The 17,988-nt window shown below is 39.6% G+C and overlaps 1 protein-coding gene across 1 annotated transcript in view; it reads left to right on the forward strand.

The window, feature by feature from the left end:
- The window catches only part of LOC117287776 (spectrin beta chain, non-erythrocytic 5-like), a 70,749-nt gene extending 55,094 nt beyond the window's left edge, over positions 1 to 15,655 (forward strand). The window contains exons 65-73 of the mRNA XM_033768298.1: positions 1,706 to 1,861; positions 2,370 to 2,587; positions 3,240 to 3,429; positions 5,253 to 5,429; positions 6,160 to 6,264; positions 7,671 to 7,832; positions 9,095 to 9,980; positions 12,779 to 12,915; positions 13,057 to 15,655. Coding sequence (XP_033624189.1) covers positions 1,706 to 1,861; positions 2,370 to 2,587; positions 3,240 to 3,429; positions 5,253 to 5,429; positions 6,160 to 6,264; positions 7,671 to 7,832; positions 9,095 to 9,980; positions 12,779 to 12,915; positions 13,057 to 13,551 — 2,526 coding nt within the window. The 3' untranslated portion in view covers positions 13,552 to 15,655. The remainder of the gene's footprint in view (positions 1 to 1,705; positions 1,862 to 2,369; positions 2,588 to 3,239; positions 3,430 to 5,252; positions 5,430 to 6,159; positions 6,265 to 7,670; positions 7,833 to 9,094; positions 9,981 to 12,778; positions 12,916 to 13,056) is intronic.
- Positions 15,656 to 17,988: the final 2,333 nt, after the last annotated feature.

Here is a 17,988-nt window from a genome sequence, read left to right on the forward strand (position 1 = left end):
CAGGTTGGTTCAGTGGTTTCTTTCCCAGCCTTTCAGCTCTGTGGACCTTGGTTTGAATCCTACCTCAGACCAGAGCATTCAGGTTGGCTCATTGGTTTCTTTCCCAGCCTTTCAGCTCTGTGGACCCTGGTTTGAATCCTACCTCAGACCGAAGCATTCAGGTTGGTTCAGTGGTTTCTTTCCCAGCCTTTCAGCTCTGTGGACCTTGGTTTGAATCCTACCTCAGACCAGATCATTCAGGTTGGCTCATTGGTTTCTTTCCCAGCCTTTCAGCTCTGTGGACCTTGGTTTGAATCCTACCTCAGACCAGAGCATTCAGGTTGGCTCATTGGTTTCTTTCCCAGCCTTTCAGCTCTGTGGACCTTGGTTTGAATCCTACCTCAGACCAGAGCATTCAGGTTGGCTCATTGGTTTCTTTCCCAGCCTTTCACCTCTGTGGACCCTGGTTTGAATCCTACCTCAGACCAGAGCATTCAGGTTGGCTCATTGGTTTCTTTCCCAGCCTTTCAGCTCTGTGGACCCTGGTTTGAATCCTACCTCAGACCGAAGCATTCAGGTTGGCTCAGTGGTTTCTTTCCCAGCCTTTCAGCTCTGTGGACCTTGGTTTGAATCCTACCTCAGACCAGATCATTCAGGTTGGCTCATTGGTTTCTTTCCCAGCCTTTCAGCTCTGTGGACCTTGGTTTGAATCCTACCTCAGACCAGAGCATTCAGGTTGGCTCATTGGTTTCTTTCCCAGCCTTTCAGCTCTGTGGACCTTGGTTTGAATCCTACCTCAGACCAGAGCATTCAGGTTGGCTCATTGGTTTCTTTCCCAGCCTTTCACCTCTGTGGACCCTGGTTTGAATCCTACCTCAGACCAGAGCATTCAGGTTGGCTCATTGGTTTCTTTCCCAGCCTTTCAGCTCTGTGGACCCTGGTTTGAATCCTACCTCAGACCGAAGCATTCAGGTTGGTTCAGTGGTTTCTTTCCCAGCCTTTCAGCTCTGTGGACCTTGGTTTGAATCCTACCTCAGACCAGATCATTCAGGTTGGCTCATTGGTTTCTTTCCCAGCCTTTCAGCTCTGTGGACCTTGGTTTGAATCCTACCTCAGACCAGAGCATTCAGGTTGGCTCATTGGTTTCTTTCCCAGCCTTTCAGCTCTGTGGACCTTGGTTTGAATCCTACCTCAGACCAGAGCATTCAGGTTGGCTCATTGGTTTCTTTCCCAGCCTTTCAGCTCTGTGGACCTTGGTTTGAATCCTACCTCAGACCAGAGCATTCAGGTTGGCTCATTGGTTTCTTTCCCAGCCTTTCAGCTCTGTGGACCTTGGTTTGAATCCCACCTCAGACCAGAGCATTCAGGTTGGCTCATTGGTTTCTTTCCCAGCCTTTCACCTCTGTGGACCCTGGTTTGAATCCTACCTCAGACCAGAGCATTCAGGTTGGCTCATTGGTTTCTTTCCCTGCCTTTCAGCTCTGTGGACCTTGGTTTGAATCCTACCTCAGACTGCAGCCTTGCATGTGGATTGGGTTATCTGTCCCTACCTACTTTCCTCCCACATCTAAAAAAAAAATTCTTGTTTCCTATTTATCCTGTTATTGGCATTTAATTAAAACTTTGAGAAAGAGATTTACTGGTGCTAGGTTTACAAATGATTTTTAATGGCTAGAATATTGACAGATTTTAAACAAATTATACAACTTTTGATAATTGTTTGCAGGCTTTAGCAGCAGCTAAACTGATTCACACATTTGATCGTGATTCTGAGGAGACAAGAAGTTGGATTCAAGAAAAAGAAACTGCGGCATCGTCAGAGAATTACGGTCATGACTTGGCGAGTGTACAAGCTTTCATTAGACGCCACAATGGTCTAGAGGTAGGTTGATTACGAGGTAATGTTTATATCATGTCTTGTCTATGTGAACAAAGACAAATTGGCTGGAGTGGGATATGAACCTATGACAGTGAGATTAAGCACTGGGCCCCATTTCAGAAAGCTGTTAGCAGAAAATTCTGCTTTGCAAATTTGACTGCTTTTGAATTTTAGGTTAGGTTTGTGGTAGCACCATGTGTAAATCTCTTTACTAGTGTTGGTTCTAAAAAAAAAACAGCCGGTGGTTGACAACTCAATGTTTGGTTTAAGTTACTCAATGTTTGGATCAGTATACTCTGATGATCGGAGTTTACTGATTGTAATTGTCAACCACTGGTTCTGCACAGAACCAACAACCATCCAAAGAATTAACACTCCCACCATGCACAATTTTTAGTTTTATGGTGGTTTTTTTTTTCTTTTTTTCTTCCGCTACTTGAAAATCACATGAAAGCAGCTTTGTCCAATGAGATATAATTTGTATTTCTTGTTATTTTATCTATCTCAACAGAGAGACCTAGCAGCATTAGAGGAACAAGTTGCATCCATCTCCTCAACAGCATCTCAGCTAGTAGAGCATTTTCCTCATACATTTGATCATATCAGTGCTAAGAATGATGCAGTAGTTGAAGCTTGGAATTCCCTTCTGGAAGAAGCAGCGACGCGGAAAGATCGTCTTTCCCAAACAGAGAATTTGCAAACATACCTGAAGGATTACAGAGAAATAAGGCGAGTCTTTCCTTTGCTTTATGTTATTCTGAAAGATGGAGTTATGAAAAACCGAGAACCAGTGACGAGGTTTGTGTCACTGTTTGTAAAAGTACTCTGTCCGTTTGAAAATAATACTTCCTTGTTCTTGATTCATGTAAGATAAGACTTAAGGCTATGCATGGTGGAAAAATACTAAGTAAGTAAGATTTGCGGTGACACCATGTAAACATCTCTTTTGTGAGTAGTGGTAGGTGTGGCTCTGTAAAGAGCCGGTTTGTACTGCACAATGTTTCGGTCAGTGTGGTCTGATGGAAACAGAAACCAGCTCTTCTCAGAGCCACCACTACTCACAAAGGAAATGTTTACATGGTGTCACCACAAACCTTACTTAATAAGCCTGGTTCATACATGTACTTCTTGCGAATGCGATATGAAGTTTGACGTCACAAATTCACAACAAATAGTTTGCAACAGTTGAACTTTCTTCTTACTCCTGCGAAACCTTCACTGCGAGGGCTGCCATGTGGCGTCAAAATTCACTTCGCATTCAGAGAGGTATGAAGCAGGCTTTACTCAGAAATATGTAGTGCTAATAATGATAGTAATCGTACTTTTTAAGCTACAGAGTCTATCTACAAAGATTGATATGTATTTTAATGTTATCTTGCAGTGCTTGGATCAATGAGATGATAGCATTAGTCATTACCCATGAAACTCCTCATGATGTTCACAGTGCTGAATCCTTACTGGCCAGACATGCTGAACATAAAGCAGAGATTGATGGAAGAGTCGATGGGCTGGTGCAGTTTACTAATACTGGCAAACAACTTATTGATAATGGCCATTTCTTATCTGAAGAGGTAGGATTCATGCAGGCAATTAAACCAATATTCATATATTTGTTTAGTTTCTAAAGGTATTATTCAAGCTTTGGCAGTGGTGCTTAAAAGTTTGATTTGTCAATGTGGTTGCTGTAGCCAACAGCTATAGCCCAAATCACTTGATTAAAATAAGGCCTAAAGCCCTTTTCAACCTTTTCTCTTATCCTGATTGAACACAGCCCTGCGGAGGGCCTGGTTGAACACAGCCCTGCGGAGGGCCAGGTTGAACACAGCCCTGCGGAGGGCCTGGTTGAACACAGCCCTGCGGAGGGCCAGGTTGAACACAGCCCTGCGGAGGGCCTGGTTGAACACAGCCCTGCGGAAGGCCTGGTTGAACACAGCCCTGCGGAGGGCCAGGTTGAACACAGCCCTGCGGAGGGCCTGGTTGAACACAGCCCTGCGGAGGGCCTGATTGAACACAGCCCTGCGGAGGGCCTGGTTGAACACAGCCCTGCGGAGGGCCTGGTTGAACACAGCCCTGCGGAGGGCCTGGTTGAACACAGCCCTGCGGAGGGCCAGGTTGAACACAGCCCTGCGGAGGGCCTGGTTGAACACAGCCCTGCGGAGGGCCAGGTTGAACACAGCCCTGCGGAGGGCCTGGTTGAACACAGCCCTGCGGAGGGCCTGGTTGAACACAGCCCTGCGGAGGGCCTGGTTGAACACAGCCCTGCGGAGGGCCTGGTTGAACACAGCCCTGTGGAGGGCCAGGTTGAACACAGCCCTGCGGAGGGCCTGGTTGAACACAGCCCTGCGGAGGGCCTGGTTGAACACAGCCCTGCGGAGGGCCTGGTTGAACACAGCCCTGCGGAGGGCCTGGTTGAACACAGCCCTGCGGAGGGCCTGGTTGAACACAGCCCTGTGGAGGGCCAGGTTGAACACAGCCCTGTGGAGGGCCAGGTTGAACACAGCCCTGCGGAGGGCCTGGTTGAACACAGCCCTGCGGAGGGCCTGATTGAACACAGCCCTGCGGAGGGCCTGGTTGAACACAGCCCTGCGGAGGGCCAGGTTGAACACAGCCCTGCGGAAGGCCTGGTTGAACACAGCCCTGCGGAGGGCCTGGTTGAACACAGCCCTGCGGAGGGCCTGGTTGAACACAGCCCTGCGGAGGGCCTGGTTGAACACAGCCCTGCGGAGGGCCAGGTTGAACACAGCCCTGCGGAGGGCCTGATTGAACACAGCCCTGCGGAGGGCCTGGTTGAACACAGCCCTGCGGAGGGCCTGGTTGAACACAGCCCTGCGGAGGGCCTGGTTGAACACAGCCCTGCGGAGGGCCTGGTTGAACACAGCCCTGCGGAGGGCCTGATTGAACACAGCCCTGCGGAGGGCCTGGTTGAACACAGCCCTGCGGAGGGCCTGGTTGAACACAGCCCTGCGGAGGGCCTGGTTGAACACAGCCCTGCGGAGGGCCTGGTTGAACACAGCCCTGCGGAGGGCCTGGTTGAACACAGCCCTGCGGAGGGCCTGATTGAACACAGCCCTGCGGAGGGCCTGGGACTTATTTGGCCCCACAGTTCCCTGGGCGCAAATTGACACTGTCCCAGCCTAGATCCATATACCATGAGGTTCCAGTGACATTTGAAGAATACCCCAGGATTAGGTGGTTATCATCAGTCACTGAGCAGACCAGGGGCAGACCAGGGGTAAAGCGATCATAGTGTGAACAGGCCGACCAATATTACCCAGGGGGCAACCCAGGGGAATAGAGTAGTGTGAAAAGGGCTTAATTGTATTCAAAGGTTCTGCTCTACAAACTTCTTTTCATTGAATATCCCTTTTGTTTATTTGCTCTTTTTGTTTCTCAGATTTCTGACAAGGTCCAGCAGCTTCATACTTCCTGGGACAGTCTTCAAGGCGAGTGGCAAGATAAGCAGACAGTGTACGATACTTACTTAGATGCTCAGCTATTCCAGAGAGATCTACAACAAGCTGAGACCTGGTTGAATGCTAGAGATCCAATACTCAAAGATCAATCATTCCTGGTAAGTTCATTTCAATCATTAGTTCAATGGTTATCATTTCTGCAAAAAAGAAATAGTTAATGGCCTGATGTTTGAACTCTAGCAGATGTCTGTTTAGCCCCTTTGAGAAAGACTCTGATAGGGTCGACCATCAGGCCATCAATTATTTCATTTGGGGGTCTTTTCTACTATAGGTTAGTTAATTTCACTGTTCAGTGTTTATTGTTTCTGCAAAAAAAATAGTTAATGGCCTGACGATTCAACCCTAGAAGAGTCTGTCTGTTCAGCCATTAAGAAAGACTCTGCTAGGGTCGACCATCAGGCTGTCAACTATTTTGGGGCCATTTATACCATAGGTCCTTTGGGTTGTTAAGCAGTTTGCAATCAGCTACTTTTATTATCTTGGTTATTGTTTCTGTCCGTTGAGTTAGATGTAGGTATTTTTTATTTGTCTCACCCGGTACTGCATCCGGTCTATAGTCTCATTATCCTTGTGGTTTTCAGGGTGTTTTATGAGTTGATAGTGTTATAATATAGTGAAATAATAATTACTCTATTAGATGGCTGTGACGTGTGCGTGACCCTTCGCTATGTATTCCGTTTGTGAGCATGCCGCGTTGCGTGCGGCGTTGCGTGCCGCGTTACGCTTTGTATTCACGATGTGTGCATGCTGCGTTTTGGCTATATTCACGATGTGTGCGTACTACATTTCTCGATGTGTGCGTAACCATAATTATGTTTATGTATGTAGGAAGATACTTTGGACATTGAAGAAATGATCAAGAGACATGAAGATTTTGAAAAGACCATCGCTGCCCAAGAAGAGAAGTTTGCCGCCCTCAAGAGAAAAACAAAGGTAAGTGCTTCTATGGGACTTACAGTGATATGCGCTATATAAGTACTGCACTATATAAGAAACTGTCTATTAATATTATTAAGTCAATTTAAAAAGGATGGTGGTAAACTGGTCCACTTTCCATGTCCTCAAGGATAAATACGGGTATTGGCTTTATATGTATAAACATGTCCATCGGAATTAACTGTTTATCTCCAGGACCATGAAGGCCATGTGAAATGAATGCGAGGTCAAAGGTGATTACGGAGATGGGCTAAAAGGCAGATCTCTGGCGTAGTTTACGAGCCTCTGAGTGTACCTTCAGATGTTCAGTCTAGGACAGTGTAGACTTTTATACTGTGTTATTATTTTTACAGTATACAGTATACTTTTATACTGTATTATTATTTTTACAGTATTCAGTATACTTTTATACTGTATTATTAGTTTTACAGTATACAGTATACTTTTGTACTGTATTATTATTTTTACAGTATACAGTATACTTTTATACTGTATTATTATTTTTACAGTATACAGTATACTTTTATACTGTATTATTATTTTTACAGTATACAGTATACTTTTACACTGTATTATTATTTTTACAGTATACAGTATACTTTTACACTGTATTATTATTTTTACAGTATACAGTATACTTTTACACTGTATTATTATTTTTACAGTATACAGTATACTTTTACACTGTATTATTATTTTTACAGTATACAGTATACTTTTACACTGTATTATTATTTTTACAGTATACAGTATACTTTTACACTGTATTATTATTTTTACAGTATACAGTATACTTTTACACTGTATTATTATTTTTACAGTATACAGTATACTTTTACACTGTATTATTATTTTTACAGTATACAGTATACTTTTACACTGTATTATTATTTTTACAGTATACAGTATACTTTTACACTGTATTATTATTTTTACAGTATACAGTATACTTTTGTACTGTATTATTATTATATGATTATCATTATTACTGTGAAAATACTCAATGATTTTATTCAGTTTGTGCCTAGAAATATAATTCTCATTGTTTGTCAGCTTGTTAGTCAACCATAGATATTTTGTGATATATTCTGGCTGAGTTATATGGCTAATTAAAATAACTCGTCTAAGTCACTGAGTATCGTATAAGAACTGACTTGGTGAACTAAAAAACATGATCAACAAATAGTTATGGATGAAAGATTATTTTTTATCTTGTAGTAAATTTGGTACGATTACATTTGAAAAGAAAATATAAAAGAATAATGTTTTTCAATTAAATATCTTCTTTTGCAAAAAATAGTTAATGGTGAATAGTTAATTTTCGCATTTATACATCGGTTCTTTTGTTTGGGCTAAAGCGAGTTAGCTTATTTTTTTTTCTCACTCTATATCTTTGTATAAAGTGTGAAGAGCAGTCTTTTGGGCATCAGCAGCGTCTTGATGACATCTTGAATGAAGTCCAACATGATGGGATTGATTTGTCTTCTATTAATCAAGAAGACCAAGATGTGAATCAAGAAAGAGTTGATAGTACTTCATCCCAAGCACTAGGAGATGATGAAAGAGTGAGTTTCTTTGACTTGTTCTTTGCCAATTTTATTGATTGAGTCCAAGCTATCCTAGGATTATGATGAATACGCTAAGACCTGTTTGTATTGATTGAGTCCAAGCTATCCTAGGATTATGATGAATACGCTAAGACCTGTTTGTATTGATTGAGTCCAAGCTATCCTAGGATTATGATGAATACGCTAAGACCTGTTTGTATTGATTGAGTCCAAGCTATCCTAGGATTATGATGAATACGCTAAGACCTGTTTGTATTAATTGAGTCCAAGCTATCCTAGGATTATGATGAATACGCTAAGACCTGTTTGTATTAATTGAGTCCAAGCTATCCTAGGATTACGATGAATACGCTAAGACCTGTTTGTATTGTTCAACACACATTACTAGATTATAATTTGTTTTGCTCTTTTGGTCTTTTTTTGTCTTTCTTCTATGGTCGACTTGCCTCGTCTTTTTTCTTTATATTTTTCTTCCATTCTGTGCATTATAACATGTGTTATGCAGTTTTTATCATTCGCGATAAAAATTTGTAATATTATTATTTTACAGCTAGGCAGTAATTTTAAAATTATGTACTAAAATTATTGGTATGATGAAAAACCCATCGTATATAAATAGTACAGATTGCATTAAAGATTGCAAATTCAAGGAATTGTTAAGGTCATATGCATAGCAACAAAGACAAAGAGTTTTCATTGATATCAATTGAATTATAACCAACCAGGAATGAAATGAAAGTAGGAATTGCAGGGCGATGTCCTCTAGATGTGATTATTTATTATTTAAACAGAGACAGTCACAGGAAAATCCGACATTAATCACAGTATTATCTGGTTATATCTTGTCTGTCATCCATCCACGGTACTTTGATGAAATCCCTTTGGCCCTGCCGCAACAAAAGATGTTTTATTGTACCTTTATCTAAGATATCGATTAATGTCATCCATACAAAGTCGTAATCTAGCTTGACTGTATCTTCTTCAATACATCATTACTTTCCCCGGGTCAGCAGATGGTCATTTTCAGGCCATTCTAGCTGGACAAAATTACATCAATAATAATAAAGTCAACTCTGGTTATAGCAAGGTCACTAGATCTTGCCAAATGACCTCTTTATTGCAGGATTTTTGTTAGCTCACTTTTTGTAATCTAACTATTTGTAGTCTTTGGACTTGTTGTTTGGTATTTTTAATAAAACCGAAATGAAATGAAGTAAAATGAAACTTACACATTCTACATTATTATTTGTGCATTTCAGGCTGCGTTGGTTGCTCAGATAGAAGAAGAATTATTAGAAGACGAGCTACAAGAAGAAGTCAATGCTGCTTTGCCAAACAAAGACGTTACTCCAGAGGGGACTGGAAAAAGTAAAATCCAAAAACCCTCCATCAAACCCAACACCATTGAGTCTTCAACACCAGTCACTTCTATCGATGATTTGTTTTCTGTTAACGAGGACAATAAACCATCTATGGAGCAAGCTACAAACAAGAAAGATCCTTCACAAACTCCTACCAGCTTCAACAGCTATCAACCAGTTTCATTCCCATCTCAGAAGACTAGTAGCAAGTCTAAGGATGCTTCAGTCAGAATCAGTCCTAATTCGACCTTGGATCCAGACGTAAAATTCAACGTCAAAAACCACGAGAATCAATTGAAGGATGGTGGGGAAAGCTTGAATCTGAACATCCAGAAATCATCTAGTCCAGATCGGTACAAACAAACCCAATCTGAGTCCACAAAGCCGAGCTTAACGACCCAGTCACATGGACAGAAGACCAAGATGTCACCAAGATTAAAAAGTCCACATGATAATGATTGGAACCCCCAAGACGCTGTGAATACACAAGGACTAAGGACAAGACGCAGTCCAGGCATTGAATCATTGATTCTTAACAGCAATAATAATCATCAAACTGTGGAATCGTTTAAAGATCAACCATCGTCGCTAATAGATGGTGATTGGTCAGTCAATAAACAAGATGATCTGAATCCAATCATTAATGATGATCTAGATGATCTGAATGATTTAGATGATGATGATGATTTAAGTATCGGCTCGTTGCCATCGCTACCTGATGAATCAAATCCTTTGATCGCAACAAGCAAAGAGAAAACTTCACCGAAAATCACTTCAAACAACGGTAAGTTATTTTTGTTATGTGACATTTGATTGTATTCAGAAACCCTGATGTACATGTTCATTAGATTGGATTTGATAAATTTGTCAGTGGGGTGGGGGGGGGTAGTTGTGCAGCTTAGTTTGTCTCCTCAGATGTTTGCAAAATAATTGTTCATCATGTTAGTGGTAGCATATTTTGCAGAAACATTTTTCCATGTATGCACATTTAGGGTGTTCGGGTTGTCGTAGTCGTCTTTTTCCTTGCCTTCAACCTCTTAGACCCTAGTTCAAACCCACTGGGAGCACTACATGGATTGGGTTATCAGTCCTACCTGTATGCGTGGGTTTTCCCTGCAATAGTTCTCTGGGGTTTTCCTCCCACATCTAAAACTGAAACTTCCTTCCTTGTCTTCTCTCCATTGGGTTCTCGGCTAGTACAGTGATTAAGTTTGCTTTGCTAAGAATCCTTGGCTTGACAACCAGAGTTAAGGATATGTTTGTTTGGTGCATAATGTTTGTCTTATTTACCTAATTGATGTCATGGCAAAGCATCTTAGCACAGAGGACTCCGGGTTCCTGTGCTGTCAGACTGTAGGTTAGCTCCCAGTCAAGGCTCTTATATCATCCAGTCAGACACTTAACCATAATTGATCTGTCCTTTGCCCAGGGCATTAGGGCTGTAGGTCCAGCGTGTTGAATTACCATGAACACATTATGAAAGAGTAGGGGCTAATTACTGTGTAATATGCCTCAGTGCCTCTCTGTGCTGTGATACCATTGAGTAATATTTTCTGGAAATAGAATGATAACACTTAAAAAAAATATATATATATTTTAATATCCAGTGTGTTTTAGTAATTACCAAACCTGCATTGGTCATGCCCTCAGTAATAAAAATTGTGCCGTGTTGAAAAATGTGAATTTGGGCAAACTTACTCACTCTGACACAACAACAAGCGGAGAAAACAGAATGAACCGTTGGAAACTGCTTACCACCAAATCGCCCTATAGCATAAATTCACAAAATAGTTAATGGTCTGACGTTTCGACCCTAGCGGAGTCTTTCTCCAAGAGGACTCTGCTAGTGTCTAAACAACAAAAAGCTCTGAAAATCAAAATCTTTATTACTATTCACCCAAAGTGACAACCACTTAAGAATCTTCAAATAGAAACATCCATTATATAATTGATTCTTGATTGTTGTATAAGATGTTGAAATTGTTCCTTCCTGCATACTATGATTTATTAGTCACGGATGCAGTCTAGTCCAATGCTAATGCAGAGTGGTTATTTACTATACACCAAGGACTTTCTCTTCCTAGTGGTAGACTAATTCTTCTTGCATTGTCTGCTATATCCTTCCGCAGTATGTATGAGACAGCATTATCAAACCAATCCATATCTGATATTATAGTCGCCAGAAATAAATGCAAAATGCTGTGAATTATGGTGTGGTGTGTAATGCACACCCTACACTTGCATACAAGGTGTTGTACTTCAATGGTTACACACAGGTATAGATGTTTTGACACCTCAGTGTTCAGACACCCCTAGTGTGTTTTCCTATTCCTAACCATAAAGCCTGGTTCATATTCTTGCGAATGCGAAGCAAATTTTGGTGATGCATCAATCCGTGTGCGCTCCCCTTCAATTTGTGACGCAAGAAAAATTGTTTTGCATGAAGCATTGGCAATAGGTATGAACTGGGCTTAATCCTAGCTCTAACCGTAACCCTAGCATGTAATTCACAAGGGGGTTGTCAAAACATAGGGGTGTTGGAAAATAGGGGTGTCACAATATGGGGATGTGGGAAGATAAAGATGTTGGAAGATAGCGCAGTCGCCTTACATAACTCTGCAAACCTGCCATGAAAACAGTGAGACACCCATCTGTAAAGATTTCTTAAAAAACTAACAAGAACTATGCATGATTATTGCTAGAAATTGGAAAAGGTCAAACTCAAGCGACTATCATGATTTGTGATGTCCTTTTTGTTTATTTAGAATCAAGAACCCCTCGATGTTTCATATGCAAGACTGAATTTGTTTTTGAAGGCAATATATATATTTGATGATACTAATTAGCGATTTATTACTTTGACTAATTTAGAAGCAAAGAGTCATATACTCTTTAATAGTGAGTATAAGATAGAGGGTGTAGGGCTTGCAATAAAAGAACTATAAGGTCAAGGTTCAACTATTATAAGGTGAAGGTTTCTACCCTAGGGATTGTTAGAAATTGTACATTTAGCTTGTATTGAGTAGTTGTTTACTACCTGTTTGTTATATATGACAAACTATTGATCAGGGATTCTTTGTAAGTGTAAATAGCGGCCAACCTTGGGTCTGTAAGATTCAAGCATATATTGTTTGTTCATCCGTTGCTTTTTTTCCGTATTTACTACGTGGCAACGGTTGCTAAGTGATATCACGATTAAGCCCTTGCCCTTGCGAGTACACCAAGGTTAATGAGTCTGCTGCCGACAATGACCACCAATTATTATAGAAATAACCAATTCAAGTTCAATAATGATGGGCAAACCTTAGACTTGGGGTCTAGTGGAAGTTTGGTGTAAAAATTGGGCATTGATCGAGAATAGGTCAGGCGTGATATTTCAGGGAGGCATCAAATGGGATTGCCTCCATGCCCCCTGGTCATTGCCTTGGTGTCCTTGAAATGCTCTAGTAGAAATTTACAATTACCTCATACGGTGCCCTTTACCAAGGAGTTAAATAATGCCTTGTTACCCATGCCTTTTCAAAACGTAGCATACACACCTTGCTAGTTGTTAATATTTTGAGTGTTGGTTGTTTTTGACAGATGAGTGTGTCGAGACAGAGCCAGAGCCACCAGCGTTGCCAAGTTGTGGTCCTCCTCCATTATTTAGTTACAGTGACTCTCCAAGAACTGCAAGCTCCGAACTCCCACACCACCAAGCGACAAAATCAACAGAAAAGGTGCATAGTACACAATATTGATCATTTATTATTCACACTTAATTCCAGACTTGAATATGGTAGTATTAACACATTTGACGTCAACAAGCACTTTACTCATTGTCTGCTTCTATTTCTTATTTGCTTCATTGCGTTCCTCAGGACTCCTCATTACCATGGCAACCAAATCCATCTCCTCATCTCACCCCTCCTAGAAGACGACGTTCTCGCTCATCCTCCAACGATCGCAATAAGAAGGAAACATCTTTCAACGATCGCAATAAGACGGAACCATCAAGTCCGTCACCAACCATTTCACAATCTGCTCCTTCTTCAACAACATCTCATGATATAACAGCCATTCCTCCTCATCCTCTCAGACCAGCTCCAAGAAGTAAATACTCTGCCCCGCCCCAACAACCAAGACGCCCAGCGCCTCCATCACCCATTCTCCTTCCTGAATCATCCCCAAGCCAACCTCGTAGGCTTACATCCCAGTCACCAAGAACTCCGATAGATAGAGTAACGGCAACACCACCTCCTCCTATACAAATACAAGGCATTAAAGGAAGCCAGAAAGGACTAAGCAAGTCAGTTCCAGATTCACCCAAAATAAAAAGAAATAAGGGGTTTGGAGGTTTCTTCAAGAAAAAGTAAATCCAAATCAACACGGTTGTGTTTAAAGTGTGTGTACAGCATTGGTTTGAGTGAAATATCTAGGATTTGAACAAAGAATAATTGACTAGGGCAAGTCCCCTGGTCATTGCCTTGGTGCCCTTGAAATGCTCCAGTAGAAATTTACAATTTCCTCATAGGGTGCCCTTTACCAAGGTGAAAATGCCTTGGTGCCCTTACCCTTTCAAAAACGAAGCGTACATGCGTGAATCAACAATCAACTCCAAATAAAACAAGAAGTTGTTAATACTACAAGCAATTTTTAACATCAGTTTCTAAATAAGAAATATTGTTTTGTCTCTAGATATTGCTTGTTGAACCTGTCTACCTTAGAGTCAGTCTTGAGACTAATTGATGCTACTCAGCTTAGTCTCAGTACTGAAGGAAGCATCAATGACCAAGCTCTATTAACACATTGCTATCCACTAAGGAAATCACTAACAAACACATCTAGTATTTACAATTCTTTAAATGTAATCATAATAAATGAATAATGATGACTGGATTTAGACATGAGTGTAGCAAAATAAGCTGATTAACGTCTTATGTTGATTCAAACTTTGGGTAAATTTATAGAAGGAAGTGCTGAACTTCCTTGAAGTCCTTGTCTTGCACTCCTGGTGAAATTTCATTGACCTGCTCACACGTAACAATTCTCTACTAAGCAGGGCCCATTAAGCCTATTAGCACAACAAATTTGCTTAGCACACAAAGCTGTTTGCTTAGCAAAAGTAGGTTACCAGGAGAAACATACCTTTGCTTTGACTGGTACCTCAGTCATTTGTTGCTTAACCAAGAAATTTACTAAGCACGATTTGATGCTTAACAGCTTTATGAAGTAATACTAGAAATGAGCATGTGGCATGGTAGTTTGCCTGGTAATCTGGCATTTAGTGCTTAACTAGCTTAATGATATTCTGGTTACAATTGATAGAACCTAGAGGTAGGATTATAATGATGATTATTGATTTGAGTTTTATTGTTATAACCATGATGGAGCCAATATGGCCTTGTCTTATGCGTACCTATTAGAGCTTTTATGCAAATTACTCATCTTATGTATGCAGTTAATGCCGTATCAGCAGGCAGTGGAGTTATTAAGTCTGTAGTATACATTATGGTATAAAGACATGTTTAACATGAAAGCTTTTAAGAGCTGAGTGCGTGCCTATACAACTTGAATAACTAGATTGTATTACTAATAGAGCAAGCAGGCTGTGCTTGCATTTTACTTCAATTCCGCTGACTTTTACAGCGCAGGCCGACTTGTTTTTTTTTTATTTTGATATGTTGTTGAGTTAAAGAAATATTGTTTTGTTTGCAGCAACCGTCAAAGACAGAATTCAGTGTAAAAAGTAACTAGGTGCAGAATTTGTTTTCTGTTTAGTAAAAGATTGCCTGCCAAAATGCCATGGTAAAATATACTGTTGACATGCAGAAATGTTCTCGTTTGAACTAATAGAATGATTGCACAAGGAAAGAAACACTGATTTGGTTGTAGTTTCCACTGAGGACCAAGGAAGGTCCGACTTCACAGTACCTCCCATCCATTAGTATAGTACTATAGAGTTATCCATTTATCGCTGCTTGAATGGCTAAGGTCAAATCAGACACTCATTTTAAACACTCACTCTTCCTGTCTGGCTGAAATACTTAAAACTTATCAATGTGACTTTGTACTATATTTAATTATCGTATTAAATTATGATATTCTTAAAACATAGTTCTTTTGATGCCTTATCGTGATGTAATGGTGTGCCTTATACTTAGAAATTCCTTTAACAGCACTAAATATCATGACTGAAAAGTAACAAGTGTTTATTTTAAGTTTATACTTTCTTATGTGAAAACAAAGAGACTAATTAAGTGTTTGAAGTGTCCAATGCTGTTGCCAACTTCCTGATTTGGCCTTAATATATATTGGTTTTATAGCATTCCAAAAAGGCTGATATTGTATATTTTGTTTGCTATATCACTGTGTTACAGTTGCTTTGGTACTCAAGAATGAAGTTATCAACACATTAAAGTCACCTGGAAATAGAATTTTTATTTTTTCAAACATAAAAGTAGATGTTTAGTAACAATAAAACATTTTTTTTAGTAATTGTTTGTCACGATTTATATGTTTAAAAAATAGTTAAAGTTGTTTGGGGGTTGACTCCGCCTACCCCTTTTGTGACGTCAATCGAGGCAGACTTTGCCTTGATGCGTAGAGTAAACACACGTGCAAATAACATGCAAGTCCAAGTCATTGAGTTCGTACGTTTTGAAAAAGGTGTTTTCTTGCATTTGTACTGCTGCTGGATGCAGAATACCACTTCCAGGTGACTTTAAGGTTCATTGTTGAAACTCATCTGTAGATATTATTGTATATATTTGTATTTATTCCATTTTTCCATCTGTAAATATTGGTTATCTGTATACATTCTGGTATAGAAGTATTTGAAAAATTATGCCTTGACAAAAAATCAGACTCACAGCTCTGTGTTTCAGTCACTGTGTGAACATTCCTTTGTTTCTATAGACGCCTAAAAAACCTTTTGAATAATTTGAATGCAGTGACATTTCTTGTGCTTATATTTAACATTTTCCCTAACTATAATTTGTTCTGTCTTCCTCGTTCTTATGATTTTATACCACCATCGATGAAATATCATAACAGATAAATAAATAAACATATTAACTGGGGCTGTTTTATCAATTTTGATAAGTATTGTTTTATTACTTGTTTTACATTCTTTCAAATATCTTTATACAGTTAAAAACAAACATCGAATTGCCTCATTTGCAATAATGATTCCACTTGACTGCTTATATTCCACTTTAAATGTGTGTTGTGTTGTGCTTTGTTGGTTAGCCTTTAAGAAAGACTCTGCTAGGGTCAAAACGTCAGGCCATTAACTATTTTTTGCATTTATACCATAGGTCCATTTGGTTGGTATTCAGTTTGCAACAGCTATTTCAATTTTCTCAATTGTTGGTAATTTAAGCAAATTCAAATAATGATGTGTTTGTGTTTGTAAAATATGTGTATATAGTTCTACTACACTGTTTACAGGGTTTAAAGAGGACCTACACTATTCCTAAACTTTGGGGCCAAAAACGTACGAAAGACTGATATTTATTCTAATATGTGGCTGGCTGACTTGTCTATATATTTATGTATTTGTGCAAATGTCACTATTTTAAAGAGGAATTGTATATTTTCCCTTGTATATTGCCGTTTATTTCTTTTGAATTTTTTCATGTGCTCTTTAAATTTGCCGAGATGACACGAAGTCCGATTGTAGAATGAATTGAATGAATTGTTCTGCTATTGTAGAATGGATGAATAGTAAAGTCTAGCTTGAGCTGATTGTTGGTAGGTTTTATCTCACCGCCTTAATTTATGAGACATCTTTTTTTCCCGTCCATTCACATATCAGGCTGCACCAAATGCTAATGTGTGCGATGAAATCATTATAATTTATCTTCTATAGTTATACTATATTCTATAAACTATGCTATTCCAATAATTTATACTATTTGACTCCCTTGGAGTTGTTTTTGAAAAGTACTTAGGAATTTACAAATATCTCTTTTGTAGTGTCTTTTGAATAATCGAAATACAACAGAATGTTTTGTTAAGCAATATTTGTTTTGGGTTTTTATCTCCAATTTGTATCATTTATTTTGTATTAAACAAAGCAATCTTGACATATATAATTCTGTTTTTAAACGGATTCATAAATTTGATTTAAACTGATTTAATGTGTGAAACCATGGTGATAACTTTCATTGTTTAATCTAAAGCTTACAACATCACATTAAAACATCGTTTCTGAATTGCTATGTTGTCAATATTCTGAGTTGCAGTTATTTAACTGTCTGAGTTATTAAAGTGTTGCGTGTTTTATCTTGTAAACCCATCTTGCAGTTATTGGAAGAGGAGAGACGATTTAAGTGGTTTGCTGATGTGGGAATAGACATGTCATTCAGATAAGAATCAGCCAACTGTCAAATAGAGTTGCCATTAGGCAAACGTATACATAATCCCCATCTCTCTGTAGGCAGAGACGAATATGGCTTCAATCTCAACTCGGGCCATCATATTATATCCTATAGCTCGTGCATACACAAATCTTGTTCCAAGAAATTTAACGCCAAGAACGAAAGTGTGATATTTTTTTCTTGCTCATGAACCCGACAATTTATGATAATACTGTGCGAGGGTTAAAGTGTGATATTGGACCACGAATGGCTGACCTTGGTGACTTTATTATTTCATTCGAATCAAAGCACACTGGACCGAAATACTCGGCTTGAATTTGATTAAAACTGGCACAGAAGGATCGTGTGTTTTATGTTAAATATTCGAGGTAGAGGCATATCATTGTTCGGGCGTTTATCGGGGGAAATATTTGCGAAAATTGTATAAAT

This window comes from Asterias rubens, chromosome 1 (assembly GCF_902459465.1).
Source record: "Asterias rubens chromosome 1, eAstRub1.3, whole genome shotgun sequence".
In the NCBI taxonomy this organism is placed as follows: domain Eukaryota; kingdom Metazoa; phylum Echinodermata; class Asteroidea; order Forcipulatida; family Asteriidae; genus Asterias; species Asterias rubens.